Source organism: Eriocheir sinensis, chromosome 55, assembly GCF_024679095.1.
Source record: "Eriocheir sinensis breed Jianghai 21 chromosome 55, ASM2467909v1, whole genome shotgun sequence".
Taxonomy (NCBI): Eukaryota; Metazoa; Arthropoda; class Malacostraca; order Decapoda; family Varunidae; genus Eriocheir; species Eriocheir sinensis.
The window spans coordinates 3,674,275-3,692,402 of NC_066563.1; the positions used below are offsets into that span (position 1 = coordinate 3,674,275).

General features: G+C 43.6%; 1 protein-coding gene across 2 annotated transcripts; it reads left to right on the plus strand.

Moving 5' to 3' along the window:
• The first annotated feature begins 3,792 nt into the window (after positions 1–3,792).
• Positions 3,793–18,128, plus strand: LOC126983910 (uncharacterized). Of its 2 annotated transcripts, none has more exons than XM_050837118.1 (4): positions 3,793–4,723; positions 9,080–9,173; positions 9,843–10,054; positions 11,280–18,128. In XM_050837118.1, exons 1-4 carry the CDS (start codon positions 4,168–4,170, stop codon positions 11,387–11,389), a joined length of 972 nt encoding a protein of 323 aa, XP_050693075.1. In that variant the 5' UTR covers positions 3,793–4,167; the 3' UTR covers positions 11,390–18,128. The 2 variants fall into 2 exon arrangements, with proteins under 2 accessions (XP_050693075.1, XP_050693074.1); XM_050837117.1 differs by having other exon boundaries at positions 3,794–4,723; positions 9,840–10,054.

Sequence of the window (18,128 nt, forward strand, 5' to 3'; positions counted from 1 at the left end):
CTCACTGTTCCCTTCCCTTCCTTTCCCATCTCCTAGTATCTTGTCTTTTCCCTTTTTCTCTTCTCCCTTCCTTTCCCATCTCTCCTCGTATCTTATCTTTTCCTCTTTCTCTTTTCCCTTCCTTTTCCATCTCTCCTCGTATCTTGTGTTCCCCCTTTTTCTCTTCTCCCTTTCCTTCTCTTCTCGTCCCCTAACTTTTACCTTAACTCATACCCTGTTTTTCCCCCTTCCATCTTCCCCTTCCTCTCTTCTCCTATTCTTCCCCTCCCTTCCCTTCCCTTCCTTTCCATCTCTTCTCGTCTCCTAACTTTTCCCTTAACTCATACCCTGTTTTCCCCCTTCCATTTTCCCCTTCCTCTCTTCTCCTATTCTTCCCTTCCTCCTTCCTTTCTTTTCCCAGGCATTAACTTTCCCCTTATCCCATACCCTGTCATTTCCCATTTCCACCTCCCTTCCCTCTTCTTCTTTCAGTTCCTTCCGTTCCATTTCCATCTCCTATCAAACCTTGCATTTTCCCCTTCTAGCTCTTCTCCAGTCCCTTCTTACCTACTTCCCATCTCTTCAAAGGCTCTATAGTTTTCCCCTTCCTCTTCCTTTCCTTCTCATTTCTCACTGTTCCCATCCCTTCCCTTCCCATTTCTTTCATCATTCTCTCTTCTCCTTTCCTTCCTTTCCATATTTCCTCTTTCTCCTCCTCCTCCTGTTTCCCTGTTCCCCTCCCTTCCCTTCCCATCTCTTCAAAGGCTCTATAGTTTCCCCCTTCCTCTTCCCTTCCTTCTCATTCCTCATTGTTCCCCTCCCTTCCCTTCCTATTTCTTTCATCATTCTCTCTTTTCCTTTCCTTCCTTTCCATATTTCCTCTTTCTCCTCCTCCTCCTGTTTCCTTGTTCCCCTCCCTTCCCTTCAAATATCTTTTTATGCAATGTTGTTTCCCCTTATTTTCTCCTTTTCCTTCTTGCTTCCTTCTCACTTTTCTTTTTTTTCCCTTCTCTATTTTTCTTCTCTTCCACTTCTCTTCCCTCCTTCCCCTCTCCTTCTCTCTTGTTGTCTCCCTCTATCCTCCCATTTCTTCCCTCTTCCTATTTTTCTCTCTTTCCTTATGCACTAAAATTTCCCACCCTCTCTATTCTCATCTCTCTCCACTTCCTTCATTCCTTATCACTTCTCTCTCTTCCACTATATCTGTTTTTTTTAATCATCTATCATTCTATACTTTCCTTTCCTTTCTTCCTTTTTTCTCCTCTTCCCTCCTTTTTCTTGACATTTTTATCTTTTTTCACTTTTCTTTTATCCTATTTTCCGTCCTCTTGTCTCTCATCTCCTTATTCTTCTATCCTTCCCTTCTCTCTCTCTCTCTCTCTCTCTCTCTCTCTCTCTCTCTCTCTCTCTCTCTCTCTCTCTCTCTCTCTCTCTCTCTCTCTCTCTCTCTCTCTCTCTTCCCTTTCCTTGCATCCTTTTCATCTATTCTCTTTCCCTTTTCCCCATCCGCCCTTCCACTTTTTTTCCCTTCTTCCCCTTCATCTGTTTTCCCATCACTTTTCCCTTCCTTTATCTCTCTCCTTTTTTCCCCTCTCTCTCTTTCATTCTCTTTTGTTCCCTTTAGTTTTTCTCTCTTGCCCTGTCTTCATCTTTCAATCTCTACCCCTTCCTCAAGCAGACTCTCAACTCTACTTCCTTTCATTCTCTTGTTCTCATCCCTCTCTTTATTCTCCTTTTCTTTTCCTCTCCTTTACCTCTGCTTCTCTCTCTCTCTCTCTCTCTCTCTCTCTCTCTCTCTCTCTCTCTCTCTCTCTCTCTCTCTCTCTCTCTCTCTCTCTCTCTCTCTCTCTTCTCTGCATCGCCATCCTCACCGTGATCGTCTCTTCCTCTCTCTGTCTCTCTTTTCTCCTCTTTTTTTACCTCACTCTCCTCACTCCTCCCTTTTCTTTTCTCATTTCTCTTTCTTTCTCTTTCCCTTCCTCTTCTCTCCTAAAGCTCCATTCCTTCCGGTCTCCTCGCCGCCCCACCAATCAGACTTTTACGCCACGATCTTTATATTACAGCAGACCATTCAGTCCTCGCGCCCTCAACACGGAAGAGAAGATATAAGGAAAAGAGAAGTAACGGAAAAAGAGAAAAATTATATTAGCGCTTAGGTTAACGAATAAGTAGATAAGTTAATGATATAATTACTCTCTTCGTTTGGAGCAGCTTTTCTCCTACAGGTTTTTCTTTTCGCCCTTCTCCTTTCTTCTTTCCTTCCTTTCTTTATTTTCTCATACCTTCTTATCCTTCTCTCTTTCTCCTCCCTTTCTCTTTCACGGTTCCCCTTCCTTCCCTTCCCATCTCTTTCCATGTAATATATTTTTCCCTTCTTTCCTCCCTTTCCTTCCTTCCTTCCTCACTTTTCTTTCCTTTCCCCTTCTCTCTTCTCTTTCTCCTTCCCTTCTCAACTTTTTTCCCCCTCTTCCTCTTAAATCCCTGCTTCCTTTCTTGAATGTGCGAGGTAGTGCCGAAAAAGAGAAAAATGGAGGTACCGTGGTCATTACCTTGCGGGAATTTCCGGTGACGGTGTAGCAGTAACCCCTAAAAATAGCCGTGTGCTCTTCTCCCCGGTGACAATAGAAAATGGGACACAGCGTCGGGAAAACATACAGATAAAAAGATTTCCTTCACCCCACGACTTGACATATTTTAAAGGGGGAACATCAAGACACATCTGATGTTAAGTTTAGTCATTCTTCACGGGCCATTTTTTGTTTCTTACCTTCCTAAGAGCACTGCCTTCGTGGATATATTTTTTGTTACATTTTTGTTCACCCTTACCATGAAGAGAATAATAATAATAAGAACAAGAACAAGAACAAGAACAAGAAGAACTGGAACAAGAAAAGAGAAGGAAAAAAACAAAAAGAAAAAGAGGAAAGGAAAAAGAAGTAAAATAAAAAAATTAAAAAATATTATTATTATTATTATTATTATTATTATGATCGTTATTTTTTAGTATTGTTTTTTTATTATTATTATCCCACCAGGGTTTTTTTCTTGTTTTAAAAGAAGCGGTGACGAATTTTGTTTTAAATGAAATTCGTACAAGAAGAAAAGCTTGCTCGGAGTTTGGTTTTCACGTGCGGCGCAGAGAGGCTGGGCGGTGTTGTTGTTGTTGTTGTTATTACTGATGATGTTGGTGCGTTATCATTATTATTATTATCAGTAGTAGTAGTAGTAGCATCAGTAGTAGTAGTAGTAGTAGTAGTAGTAGTAGCACCATTATTATTATTATTACTATTATTATTATTATTATTATTATTATTATTATTATTATTATTATTATTATTATTATTATTATTATTATTATTATTATTATTATTATTATTATTATTATTATAATCTCATTGACATGGCTTGCGCTTTGTGTTGTTGTTGCTGTTGTTGTTTTGTTGTTGCTGTTGTTTTGTTGTTGTTGTTGCTGTTGCTGTTGTTGTTGTTGTTGTTAATGTTGTTTAGCCCGGGGCCTAATTGACGCTCTGCGAGCCTTTGTTTTGGCGGCAGGGAAATCTTTCCCCGCGTCGTGCCTCGGCGGCGCTCATTGGTTTACGCACCCCGCCGAGCCGTGGGATTGGCCGCCACCGGGTCGATGCGGCGGCGAGTAGCAAACCAGCGCGGCGCCTGCTGGCTGGGCGGGGCCGCTTGCAGCCGCGGTTTTCTATCTCTTCAAGGTTGCCCGCGGCGGCGTTATCTTTTGGATCTGCGGCGGCAGCCAATGAGAAACCTTTGGCTTGGCGTCGCTGCGTTATCACTGGGCGGCGGGCGTGACGTCACAGTCCCAAAGGCTGTACGGGGCGGGAGCGCTGCTGGGGCGGCGGTGGGCGGCGAGTCAGGTGGGGCTGGCAGGCGGCGGGGGTATAAGGGAGATGAAGGGCCGGGAACCAATATGTCTGCTGTCAGGGCCACTCGGCACTACAATCAGGGCGCGCTCTCTCATTGGTGGGCGGGTCGGCCCTCCAGCACCCTCAGCAAGTGCACCAGTCGGGCGAGAAATAGATTCAGCGGTATACATCACCGCCATTAGGAGCACTGTCAATTCCAGGGGAGCGGGACCCCGTGGCCGAGTCAGAATTTCAATTTTTAGCCCGTGAGCGTCAGTCTTTGGTGACAGAGGACAAAAAGTGGAGGTTGAGGGCCAGCATGGCGGAGGCGCTGGTCGGGTCGGCGGCGCCAGTACCTCGCCAGGTCGCCTGTGGTCAGGTCACGGTCCCCCCGCAGGTCACGCCGCCCTACGCCGAGTTCTTCACGTCGTTGCCCCAGAGTCATACGCCACCCGCACCCTACGCCCACGCCTATCCGCACCACGCCCAGCCGCAGCAGCAGCAGCAGCAGCAACAGCAGGGGGTGCGAGGCGAGCTGAATAACGCGAGTCCGCCGCTGACGGCCGGCACCTGCCTGACCCACCTGGGCCAGGTGGTGAACCAGGTGGTAGGCGGCCCTCCCGTACAGGTGGGGGACTACGGCGCGCCCTACCCCGGGGGTGTGGCCGGTCAGGCGGGCGGGGGCTGCGTCACCACCAGCGGCACCACCACCCTCAGCAGCACCAGCACCAGCAGGACCAACGGCGTCAGCAGGCCGGGCAGCATGCAGCAGCAGCAGCAGCAGCAGCAGCAGCAGGCCTACTGTGAGGAGGAGGAGCTGCCATCGTGTGCCTTCGCCCACCCACACCTGCACGGCCTGCCCTTCCTCGTACACGGTGAGTCTTGGCGGCGAGGCGGCGGGCGAGGCGGAGGAGTGAAGGTGGGGGTGCCCTGAGCACGTGGCTTCCTCCTGTACTGACCTGGCCGTGTGACCTCGGCAGCCTGTGTAATCTGTGTCTTTATAGTGGTGTACATGCATCCGTGTCCCCTGTCTCTGCCATCGCCAATTGCCTCACTCCTCTTCACATGCCCGTCACCTTGTCCTCCCCCATCCATCTTCATATACTCTCCCCTCTATCTCTCTTCCCCATCCCTCTACCTGTCTCTCCCTCCTCTTCCACCTGCCTCCGCCCTTTACCCTACTCTACCCCTTCTGCCTTTGTTTCCACCCCCTTCCTCCCCCTCTGCCCCATTTTCTGTGTTCACCTGCCCCCGTTATCATCACCTTTCCCTTTAAACACCTTACCCTGCCTAACGCCTCCCTACCCCCCTTCTAACTTACCTCCATCAGCTCCCTCCCTTTCCCTCACCCTCTACCTTCCCTCTATCAGCTCCCCTTCATCCCCTCTGCTCATCTGTTTATCTCCCCTTACTATTCCTTGCTATATCACTATCTCTAAACTCCCTTCTCCTCCTTCCCCTTCTCTAACTCCCCCTGAACCTCCCATACCATAATTGAACCTTACCATTCAGTTTCTCTCCCCCACCTCTACCCCCCTCCATTCCCTCCTCCCACCCCTACTATATCTCCCCCTTTCCTTGCAACCTATTCCACATTCAAGTCCTCTGTTCTTCCCCCTTCACTCGTACTCTCATCCCACTCCACCCTCGCTACTCCACCTCCCGCTCATCTCATCTTCATCCACTTTCTAAACCTTCACCTTTGTCATATCTCTTCCACCTACATCCACATTCCACACCCTTCACCAGTCCCCCTTTTCCCCACCCTGATCCTCACCCTATTTCTAGAGTCATCTCCCCCATCTCCCCCTCCCCTTCCTCTTCCTCACATCCCCATCCCTCTTCTCCTCCTCCTGACATCTGTTTATAACCCTATACTCACCTATTTCACCTTCCCCTCCTCACCCCTCCTCTCCCCTTTTCTTCTTTCCTCTCCATTCCCTCCATTCCCCATCCCTATCCTCCTTCCTTTTTTTTTTTTTTACAACAAAGGAGACAGCTCAAGGGCACAAAAAAAAAGGAAACAATAATATAAAAAAAAGCCCGCTAATTTTTACTTTTCCATCCCCATTCATATCCACATCCACATCGACCCACTCCATCATTCCCTTCCTTCACATACGTTCCTATGCCTATATCTATTTTCTATCCTTCAGTCTTGTTTCTATGTCTATTTCTATTGTCTTTCCTGTGTCTCCGTCTATTCCTTCATCATAATCCTTTCCATTATTTATCCACCCTGGCATCCACCTGTTCCATTCCTTCCTTTCCTCTTTTTTTTTTTTTTTACAACAAAGGAGACAGCTCAAGGGCACAAAAAAGGAAACAATAATAAAAAAGCCCGCTACTCGCTGCTCCGACAAAAAAAGAATCAAAAGAGGTGGCCGAAAGAGAGGTCAATCTTTTCTACTCCCGTTTCTATGCCTTACAGTATATTCCTTCATCGCTATCTTTCTCATTACCCATTCATACCCTGATCTTCCTCCACCTCCTCCACTCCATATCATTCCACTTTCTCAACCCTTCTTCATCCACATAACTGCTACCCCCTACCACTCCACTCCCCCATTCCCTTACAATTTATATCTTCATAACTATCTTTCTTATTCTCCATTCACACCCTAATCTTCCTCCACCTCCGCCACTCCCTATCATTCCACTTTCTCAACCCTTCTTCATCCACATAACTGCTACCCCCTACCACTCCATATATCACCCCCATTCCCTACCACCTCTCTCCCTACCACAGCCCCCACACTAAGTCTATCCACCCCTACTATTTCCCTACCATTCCACCCATCACCCTTTCCACCATCCTCCCACTTCTCTATTCTAACACCTCTACTCCACTACTCCACTCCTAATTCCCCCCCCGCCCCTTGCAACCCTGCCGTCACCCTTCTGCTTTTCTAACTCCACATGAACCTCCCCTACCATTATTGTCCCCTTCCACTCAGTTTCTCACCCCTACCTCTACCCCACTCCATCCCAACTATATCTTCCCCACCTCTTCCACTTTAACCTTCCTATTCCCCTGTACTCTCCTCTCCCCTACCGTCCATTCCCTCCCTCATCCCCACCCTACCCCCTTCGTCATCCCCACCACATTAAATAACTCAAACCTCCACTTCCCTCCTCCCTCTTCCCTTGCCCCCTCCTCCCCCTTCACTCTTTCCTGCACTCTTCTACTTCCCCACCCCTCCCCTGCCCTTCCCTCCCCATTCTTCCTCTTTCCTCACTCTTCCGTAGAACCCTATTCCCCTATTTTCCCCCTTTCATAACCCCTTCCCTTCCCATACCTCTCCTCCCACTTAACCCTTCCTTAATATTCCACTCCCCTATCTGCCTCCTCCCCTTCCTTTCCCTCTCCTCCCATTCATTACTGCAGACCATACTTGCCGATTTTCCCTTCCCCTTCTTTCCTCTCCTCTCCCCTTTCCTCCCCTTCACTCCTCATTCCTATCCTCGTCCTCCTGCATTTCCAGGCACATCAGCAGTAAGTAGCGGGCTTTTTTTTTTTTTTTTCATTATTGTTTTCTTTTTTTACGCCCCTGCACTGTCTCCTCTGCTGTAAAAAAAAATAAAAATAAAAATAAACTACTTCCCTACTCCACACTCCCCTTTCCCTCTCCTTCCTTCTTACCCTGTCTATCATCCTATCTTCCTATTTCGCCTTTCCTATTCGTCTTCTATTCCTTCTTACCCATACCAGTCATCCTCCTCCTTTACTCCCTCTTTCACATTCTTTACCCATTCCCTTTCACTAATATATATAATTCTATCTCCCTATTTCCACTATTCCTATCCTCTTCCCATTCCTTGTCACCCCTTTTGTATCACCCTATTTCCCTATTCCTCCTTTCCTATCCTCCTCTTATTCCATTTCTCCTATAGCTATCATCCTTCTCCCTTCCCCCCCTTTTCCTATCCTCCTCTTATTCCATTTCTCCTATAGCTATCATCCTTCTCCCTTCCCCCCCCTTTCCCTATCCTCCTTCCATTCCTCTTCATCCATTTCCATCATCCTACTTCCCTATTTACCATCTTCCTATCCCACTCCCCTTCCCTCATACTTATTCTCTTCATCCTACTTTCCTATTCCTTTCCCTCCTATCCCACCCCCCTTTCCCCCTCCCCTGACAGATAGCACAGGTGGGTTGAGGAGGAGGGGAAAGAGATGGGGAGAGGAGAGGGGGGAGAAAGATGGACGCCTCCCACCCACTAGATCAATATCGCATCTCGCCTTCCTCAAAATGGCGGGAGGAAGGACAGTAAAACACCTGGCTTTAGGGGGCTTCGTGTGCTGCTTTGTTTTGATTTGTTTAATGTACAGGTGTTGTTAAGTATCAATGGTGGGTCTTACAAAGTCCCTCCACGGATTGGCTTGGCCCACGGTGTTATGGAATCGCTCAACACGAGTATATGGCGTTGTCGATATCTATGCTGGCGGACAAAGACCAGAATCTATTAGTCATTTGTACTCCGTGTCTTATTGTATGGCTGTGAGGCATGGACGCTGAATAGTGACTTGGCAAGGAGTGTCGATGGCTTTGGTATTATTTTATATTCTTTGGTCTATTTTGTTGTTATTTTTTTATTATTGTGTTTAATTTTTTATTAGGTTCTATTGTCCTATTGTTATTTCCTCTTACAGCGTTAATTTATCATTTTCATTTTGAATTCTTCAGTAAATATGTTTGTGTTTCGTTATGCAACATTTTCATGGTCGTTCTCTTAAGTCTAACATTAACCCACAAGGTTCAAGTCATTCATGCTAGCTATACACACCTGCAAATCTATAGCGTGACTATAACAAAGCGATGTCAAAAGGAAAAAGGATCATGGGAATGGGGAGTATGTATCTACACTTCAGTTCGGGAAAGACCTATGACTGCACTAGTATGACATAAACTGCTGATGATGATGATGTATGACATACGTGGTTTTTTCTTGCCATCAGCCGAATATAGCTATTAGGCCAGTTTAATGGTTAGTTGAGGGTTTTTTTCACTTATAATTAATTATTTAGTTTTCATTTAAATTTTACATCTTAAAACATACATACCACTCATTCAACAAGACATACATACAAACAATGCACACAGTGTTAGCAATGGTAGTGATGTGAAATGATACAAGCTGATCATGGTGACGATGATGATGATGATTATAATAATGATGATGATGATGATGACAACTTGACGTGTGTGTGTGTGTGTTTGTGTGTGCAGGCGAGGAGGGGGAGGAGGAGTACTACCCGACGGGCTCCCCTTACCGGGTCCAGCGCCACGCCGCCAACATCCGGGAGAGGAAGAGAATGCTCAGGTGAGTACCAGGTCTTTTAGCAGGTGTGTGTGTGTGTGTGTGTGTGTGTGTCACTGTTATGTCTTTGTAAGTATGTCTGTATCTTTGTCTTTGTGTTTGTCTGTTTGTCCGTTAATCTGTCTGCGTCTTTATGTTTTTTGTCTCTCCCTTTTCCTCACTATCTGTCTACTTGTTTGCCTGTCTGTGTGTTAGTGTTTATATGCCTAACTCTTATTTTGACGGTGTTAATAGTTTTCTTCAGCACTTTATTATTTTAAACTTAGATTGGTACCCTTCTAGCTCGTCCCCCAGATCTTCGTCTCCTCCTTCTCCATCGCTTTTTATCTTGGTTCCGATTAAGCCTGTTTTTCGTCACTGATTTTCATCTCTTCCTTTTCCCTCGCATTATCTCATATGAGCCTGAACTGACCTGACCGATTTCTCAGTCATTCCCAGCAGTAGCTAGTTTATCTTACTCTCCTCATAATTCTTTCCTTTTTCAATACTCTTCTTCCCCTCCTCATACTCGTTGAGCCCAGATTGACACCTCGCTCGTTCCCCAGCATTACTAAACTCTCACCCTCCTCGTCTTATCCATATTCTGATCAGTCTTTCCTTCTTCGCTCTTCTTCCTCTCCCCTCGTCTCAGTTGAGCCCAGATTGACACTTTTCTCACTCGTCCCCCAGCAGTATCAACTCAGCCTTCGAGGAGCTGAGAACACACGTCCCCACCTTCCCCTACGAGAAGAGGCTCAGCAAGATCGACACGCTGCGCCTCGCCATCGCCTACATCGCCTTGCTGCGAGAACTACTCACCTCCGACCACGACCCCATCACCTACATCGAGAAGGGGCTGCGGGGGGAGCTTCCCTCAGACCAGTGCAACATATGGAACACGAGTGGTAGGTTGGAGTGCCGTGGAGGTTGTGTTGGGAGGGTTGGGGTTGGTTTGGTTAGGAGGGTTAGTGTTGGGTGTGGTGATGGTGGTGGCTGGGTGTTGGGGGTTGTGTTTTGGTGTTGGGGTGGTGAAGGTGTTGTTAGAAGTGTTGGTTTTGTGTTAGGGGTGCTGGTGTAGGGGGTGCTGTGAAGGTTGCGTTAGGAGGGGTAGTGCTGGGGTGGTATTTTGGCGTTGGGGTGGTGTTGAAAGGATTGGCGTTAGGGGCGATGTGGAGGTTGTGTTATTAGGAAGGGTGGTGTTGGTGGTGGTGTTCTGGTGTTGGGAAAGTGTTGGTGTTGTGTTTAGGGGGTTGGTGTTCGGGGTGGTGTTGGTGGTGGTGTTCTGGTGTTGGGGTGGTGTTGGGGTGTTTAGAAGGTTGGTGTTGAGATTGACGTTGGTGGTGTGTTTGGAGTGTTGCGTCAGGGTTTTAAACGTCATAATATGTGGCTTTCATGCGTCTTTTAATTCCAGTTTCGGGACGGAGTTAGTTAGAAGTGTTGGATTTTCACAGTAAAGTCGCCAAATTACAAACTCAGTCGTAAAAGGCGATGCAAAAAATCAATAAAACCAAATAAGCACGCCTTGAAAAACGGGTGAAAAAAGCCAAATCAGCCACACTGTTGTTGGTGGAGACTAATACGAGGTTTAAAATATCAGTCATTGGTGTTGGGTTTGAAGGGCTGGTGGTGTTGGGCGGTATTAGCAGTTATTTTCTAATGCAAGAGTTAAACATTGTCGCCATTCTTTCATTCCTTTCACTGGTAAACCCTGTCTTCACCTTTCTTCGTCTGTATTTCCTCCTTCCTTCGACTTAAACTTTCAAGACTTATCACGGTCATCTTTTTTAAGGGAGCAGCGTGTTTTATGAGTTTTTCTTTTTTCATACTATTTTGCCCTCGCTTTCCTTTTTTCATACTATTTTGCCCTCGCTTGCCGTAAGTAATAAAAAAAACTCTTTCATTCATTAGCTTCCCTACAATTCACTCCTGTTATACCTTCCCAACACTCAGTCTCGGCATCCTTCCTTACATGCATTCCTAATATCTGTTCCTGACATCTCTCCCTTACATCCATTCCTAACATCCTTTCTTCTCATCCTTAACACCCCTTCTTAATAGCCATTCCTGACCTCCCTTCCCTTCATTCCACCCCTGACACCCCTTCCTAACATGCCATCTCTCCCCAAGCAGATCTCACCGCCAGACTATCCTGGATCAACTGGGAAAACCTTGGCGTGAGTCCAAGTCGACGGTCCATCTTCTCCTCCATCTCCATTAGCAACGACGCCCTCAACAACTGATCCTTCTGAACACAACAAGGGCCAGGGACACAAATGACGTCAGAATGTCGCCTGCAGCCCCTTCACCCCCTCCTACAGGACTTCTTCAGCGTTGGGGAAAGGACGCCGTGATTGATAACTGATTCTTTTAACCATAACCAAGGCCAGGGACACGAAGAACTCCACAATGCCTCCCTGTAGCCCCGCCCCTTCACCCTCTCCTACAGGACTTCTTCAGCGTTGGGGAGAGGACGCCATGATTGATAACTGATCCTTTTGACCATAACCAAGGCCAGGGACACGAAGGACTCCACAATGCCTCCCTGTAGCCCCTTCACCCCCTCCTACAGGACTTCTTCAGCGTTGGGGAGAGGACGCCATGATCGATAACTGATCCTTTTGACCATAACCAAGGCCAGGGACACGAAGGACTCCACAATGCCTCCCTGTAGCCCCTTCACCCCCTCCTACAGGACTTCTTCATCGTTGGAAAGAGAGCCTCAAAATCGATAACTGATCCTTCTGACCATAACAAAGGCGAAGGACACAAGGACTCCACAATGTCGCTCAGAACTCCTTCACCTTCTCCTACGGGCATCCTTTGGCGTTGGAGAGAAAGCATTATTATCGATATCTATTCTTGACGATCCTTTGGCCCTCTGGATAATAGAGTATCGAAACCTCTGACTCTGCTTTCCTTTGGGCATCGGAAAAAAAAGACATCATAACCGCTATTCTTTTTTCAATGTGGAGGATCATAATCGATACTATGGCGGCTTGGAGAAGAGTATCGAAACCACTTCTGTATCCCTTCCAGCACTAGAGACAAGAGAATCATGCCCTTTGTGTCTTCTAAAGGGATCATGCAGCATCAGTAGAAGAGGATCAGTATAGTCAACTCTCAGAACTAGTTTCGATCAGCTGATAAAAGTGGAACTGATGTATGAGTGGTAAATATTATGTGGATTTTGTTGTGTTCTGGTCCATGTACTTTATGAGAAAACGAGAAATAATGCGGAAAAAAATACTCACGTGTAGAATGAAAAGAAAACGGTGAATATATTTGTGTTTTTAGATGAGTTACGTGGTATTCAACAGATATGTGGCGGGGATAACAGTGTGCGATCGAGGAACTAAAGAAATATTGAAAGAAATTTAGCAAAGATATTTTCAGTTTGCTAACATTAAACCAACGAGTGACGACGATAGTTATACGATGCTTTGTGAGTGTATACAGATAAATATGATGAAGATTGTAGAGTGATAGACAGAACACTATCAGGTGACTCAGGAGATATAAGCGGGTGGCGAAGATGAGTGTTCCACGATATTTTATGAGCGGGAAAACAATAATGAAAACAATACAGACACAAAGACATCTATAGTGCTAAGCGAACAGTCTGATACTCTTAATAATAACTAAATATAATTCGAGTGAGTGGTGAAAGTATGCATAGCGCCGGGTGAATATACAGAGTGCCAAATATCATACAGTGCCAAATAGTTATATAAACGCCTGATATTCTTAACCGCAAATTTCATACAAAGGAGTGATTAATGTAAGATCAACGTGTGCCAAATGTCTTAGAGTGTCAAATATCATAGACTACAAAATATCAAAGTGCCAAATATTATACAGCGACAAAATATCATAGTCGAACATCACTGTGTTAAAAATCAGTTTCAAATATTATACAGTGCCAATTATCAGAGTCAAATATCAAAGACTGTCAAATAATATACAGTGTCAAATATCACGGAGCCACAGATCGTACAGTGCCAAATATCATAAAGAGCTGGATATCATACGGTGCCAAATATTATAGTGCCAAACATCCCGCAGTGCCAAATATCATATCAGTGCCAAATATTATACAGTGCCAAATATCATAAGGAGCTGGATATCATACGGTGCCAAATATTATAGTGTCAAACATCCCGCAGTGCCAAATATCATATCAGTGCCAAATATTATACAGTGCCAAATATCATAAAGAGCTGGATATCATACGGTGCCAAATATTATAGTGTCAAACATCACAAGTGCCAAATATCATATCAGTGCCAAATATTATACAGTGCCAAATATGATGATTCCTTCTGATCTGACGTGATTTTTTAATTGTGCGATAAAAAAATTATGTTGAAAGCGGCTTAGTGGCGGTTCTGCAATAGTGATGGGTGTCGAAAATAATGATGATGATGTGTGATATTTTAAGGATATTGTTTTGAGACTGTTTTTTTAATTATTTTCAGTGAGAGGAGACAAACCAAGACCATGTGGAAAAAAAAATCCCGCTACGTGACGCTCCTAAAATATTTAAATGTTCCAAAAGAGATTCAGGTGAGATATTAAGGAGTGCCTGAAGAAAATAGTGAAAAGAAAAACAGCTGCGTCATACTGATTGTGTTAAAAATAATAAATAGTGAAATTGATATCGAAGAAAATAATGAAAAGAAAAACAGTTACGTCATATTAATAGTGTAAAAAATAAAATGGTGAAATTGATATCGGAAAAAATAATGAAAAGAAAAACAGTTGCGTCATATTAATAGTGTAAAACATAATAAATGGTAATATTGATATCGTAAAGTCAAAATTGATATCGTAAAGTCAAAATTGATATCGTAAAGTCAAACTATTAATACCTGGGAGAGTTGTGCGTGATGTTAACAGTGCCATTGATAAACGGGGAACAATTAATGCCTCAAGATATCGTACTTCAAGACAGTGTGCGTGATATTAACGGTGATATTAACCCGTCCGCTGCGATTGGCACGGATTCGACTTTCACTGGTAGCCTGGTATAACATAATAGTCCCAGGTCCTTTTCTGTCTCTGTGGTGGATAGTGGAGTGTTTCTCGTGTGGTATTGGTGTGCTGGATATCCTCTCCCATGGTGCAGGACTTTATATTTTTCCTCATTGAATTGTAGCAGCCACTTTTTGTTCCATTCCTGTAGCTTGGTGATGTCTTCTTGTAGGAAATCCACGGTCAAGGGGTTAAAAACGTGAGCATAAGAGGTTTGCATAAGAGGTGTAGTGGTTAGCGGCCTTTTTTGTTTTTCATACTTTTTTGCCCTTGAGCTGCTTCCTTTACTGTGAAAAAAACGTAAGGAACAAATGTAAGGAAAGGAGAAGAGAGAAAACAAGAAATGAGAGCAAATTAAGGAGAAAGGAAGAAAAAGAAAAGATAGAAGGAAAGAAAGGAGAAAGAAAGAAGGAAAGAGAGCAGGGTAAGAAGATAAAATAAAGAAATGGTGAACAAATCTTACACGATATCAGTTCTTCAGGATATTTTTGCGTAATATCATCAGTGGTATTAATAAGAATTGATGAACACGAAAACATCAAGAGCCTGCAAGAACTGGTGAACAAATCTTACACGATATCAGTTCTTCAGGATATTTTTGCGTAATATCATCAGTGGTACGCGAATCTCATCCTGATATATCGTAACCAATTTCTATAAACTTGTGTATTAATAGCACCTCAGCACAAAGTAATCAAGATCGTGTATTGCTGAATAATTCTGAAGCGGCAAAGTTACATTAAGAGGAAGATTGTCGTGTTGGTATTTTCCTCACCTCGGCACAAAGCAACCAAGATCGTGTATTGCTAAACCATTCTGAAGCGGCAAAGTTACATTAAGGGAGAGATTGTTGTATCTATAAACCGTATGCTCATCTCAGCACGAAGCAACCAAGATCGTGTATTGCTAAACTATTCCGAAGCGGCAAAGTCACATTAAGGGAGAGATTGTTGTATCTATAAACCGTATGCTCATCTCGGCACGAAGCAACCAAGATTGTGTATTGCTAAACCATTCTGAAGCGGCAAAGTTACATTAAGGGAGAGACTGTCGTGTCAATAAACCGTATGCTCATCTCAGCACGAAGCAACCAAGATCTTGTATTGCTAAACTATTCCGAAGCGGCAAAGTTACATTAAGAGACAGATCGTCGCGTTGGTATTTTCCTTATCTCAGCACAAACAAATAAAAACATGCCGCGCTAAGCCATTCTGAAGCGGCAAAGCGACATGAAGGGAAAGAATATCGTATTAGTATTTTCCAGGCGGCAAAGATACATTAAAAGGAAGATTGTCATGTTGGTATTCTCTTTATCTCAGAACGAAGCAAATATAATAAAAAACATGACGTGCCGAGCTATTCTGAAGCGGCAAAGCGACCTGAAGGGGAAGAATATTGTGTTAGTATCTTCCAAGCGGCAGAGTTACATTAGAGGAAGATTGTAGCGTTAGTAATTTCCTTATTAATAGTCTCTCAGCACAAGGAGACTAAAATGGTGTAGTGCTGAACCATTCTAAAGACCCTAAGTTACATGAAGGGAAAATATAAGTTAGTATTTCCCAAGCAAAGCTATATTAAGAGGATGAATGTGATGTTAGTGTTTCCTTATTCATAGTTCCTCAGGACAAAGAAACTTAAACAGTGTAGTGTAAGGCCATTCTGAAGCGGCAAAGACTGTAGTGTTAGTATTTCTCAAGCGGCAAAGCTATATTAAGAGGATGAATGTGATGTTAGTGTTTCCTTATTTATAGTTTCTCAGGACAAAGAAACTTAAACGGTGTAGTGCTAACCCATTCTGAAGCGGCAAAGACTGTAGTGTTAGTATTTCTCAAGCGGCAAAGCTATATTAAGAGGATGAATGTGATGTTAGTGTTTCCTTATGTATAGTTTCTCAGGACAAAGAAACTAAAACGGTGTTGTGCTAAGCCATTCTGAAGCGGCACAGTTACATAGAGAGAAAGACTGTAGTGTTAGTATTTTCCAGGCGGCAAAGCTATATTAAGAGGATGAATGTGATGTTAGTGTTTCCTTAGTTATAGTTTCTCAGGACAAAGAGGGCCACTTCCACAGTTCGCCATGATGGGTTAGTACGCCTTCAAACCAATACCAAAGACTTCGAAAATTCCTTGCGTAGTGTTTCGCGTTCATGTTTAAGTTAGGAAATTTGAGAAAACCATAAGGGAAATCTCTTGTGTATTTGGTGTCGCATCGAAAACCTAACCATAACGAAGTGTAGAAGATTGCATAGTTTGGTTAGGGCGATTACAAAACCACTGTGTTGGACTGTGGGATTGGCTCCAAGACGGTGTAGAGATGAACCCAAAATTTGACCCGGCAAAGCAACAAGAAGAGAAAGAACGTACTTTGAGTATTCAGAAGAGAGTGGAGAACGAACCCAAGAAACGGAGACCCTTACAAAGTCCACTGAGTCTAAGGCTGGAGCTCAAGGGAAAGGGTTAAGGCTACTTAGAGAATAACCATCACACAAAGCTCCAGTCTACGTCTTCTAAGGCCCTTCAAGGCTTCCACAGGGCATGGGTAAAGGTGACCTGTGTGTGTATATATCAGTGGTGTCTCACGGACCGGTGTGTGTGTGTGTGTATATATATAATGGTGAGACTCTACCTGTATTTACCTAGTTGTATTTACCTAGTCGAAGTTTTACAGGGCCTGGGCTTACGCTCGTGTGGTCCCGTCTCCGTATCTGTATTTGTCCAATTTTTTATGTCCAACTTTGTGTATGTATCCCTTTTCCTGTATACTCATTCACCTGTATACTCCTTTACTTTTATGTATATCAATTTACTGTATACTCAATCATATAACCTACCTGTGTATGTATTAGTTTCCCTGTATACTTTTTTTACCTGCAAACTCTTCTACCTTTGTATATATCAATTTACCTGTATACTCAATTAATTGTATTCTCTACCTCTGTATGTATCACTTTTTCTTTTATATTAATTTACCTGCATACTCCTCTACCTTTCCATGTATCATTTTACCTGTTTCCTCACTCAGTTATTGACTCTACCTCTGTATGTATCACTGTTCCTTTATATTAATTTACCTGCACACTCCTCTACCTTTCCATGTATCATTTTACCTGTTTCCTCACTCAATTATATATTCTACCTATGTATGTATCACTTTTCGTGTATATTCATTTACCTGTATATTTCACTATCTTTATTTGTATCACTTTACAAGTATACTCAAATAATTGTAGTATCCACCTGTGTATGTATTAATTTGTTTGGATACTTATTTCACTGACCCTTCCTCTATGTGTTGATGTATCCGTTTACATTTACACTCACTTATATGTATCCTCCTCTGTTTGTGTATGCATAAATTTACCTGTATACTGACTTATCCATATTTTCCTTTATTGGTGTATGTATTAATTCACCTGTATACTCATTTACCTTTGTACCAGTTACCTGTATACTCCATGATGCTCTTTGTACTTAACGCTAGTCACGTGATGTATAGTCCCTCGATGCCAAAGAGTACGTGTATGTGTGTAGCGTATCGTGTGTGGCGTGTGGGCGGGTAGGGGAAGCCTGGGTGAACGGAGTAATCAGTTAAAAGACAATGATATTAATTAATTTTCTTCGGTTCGAGTTTGTAAATTGTTGACTCTTGATACACTTTTATTTACTTGTCCTCTCGTTTGTGCATTATTTTCATGTATTTGTCTTCCACAGCTCTGCTTCAACAATATGGTCATTGGTTTTCACGTGTTCTTTTTATGTATTCTACTGGTCAGGAGAGAATTAGTTGATGTACAAAGAACAGAATCACTTGTTTTCAGAGGTCTCATGTATCACTGTGTATAAACCGATCAGTATGTTTATTTGTTGTGTAGACATAATTAAAACGTATCTACTAGATGCAGGATAGAAAGATATATAAGAAATAATTAAAATGTAACAAAATTATCTT

Coding starts and splice junctions, on each gene's coding strand:
- LOC126983910 (XM_050837117.1), top strand. CDS start 4,168: ATGGCGGAGGCGCTGGTCGGGTCGGCGGCGCCAGTACCTCGCCAGGTC. Junction 9,174..9,839: donor GAGAGGAAGAGAATGCTCAG/GTGAGTACCAGG, acceptor CTCGTCCCCCAG/CAGTATCAACTCAGCCTTCG. Junction 10,055..11,279: donor CAACATATGGAACACGAGTG/GTAGGTTGGAGT, acceptor CTCCCCAAGCAG/ATCTCACCGCCAGACTATCC.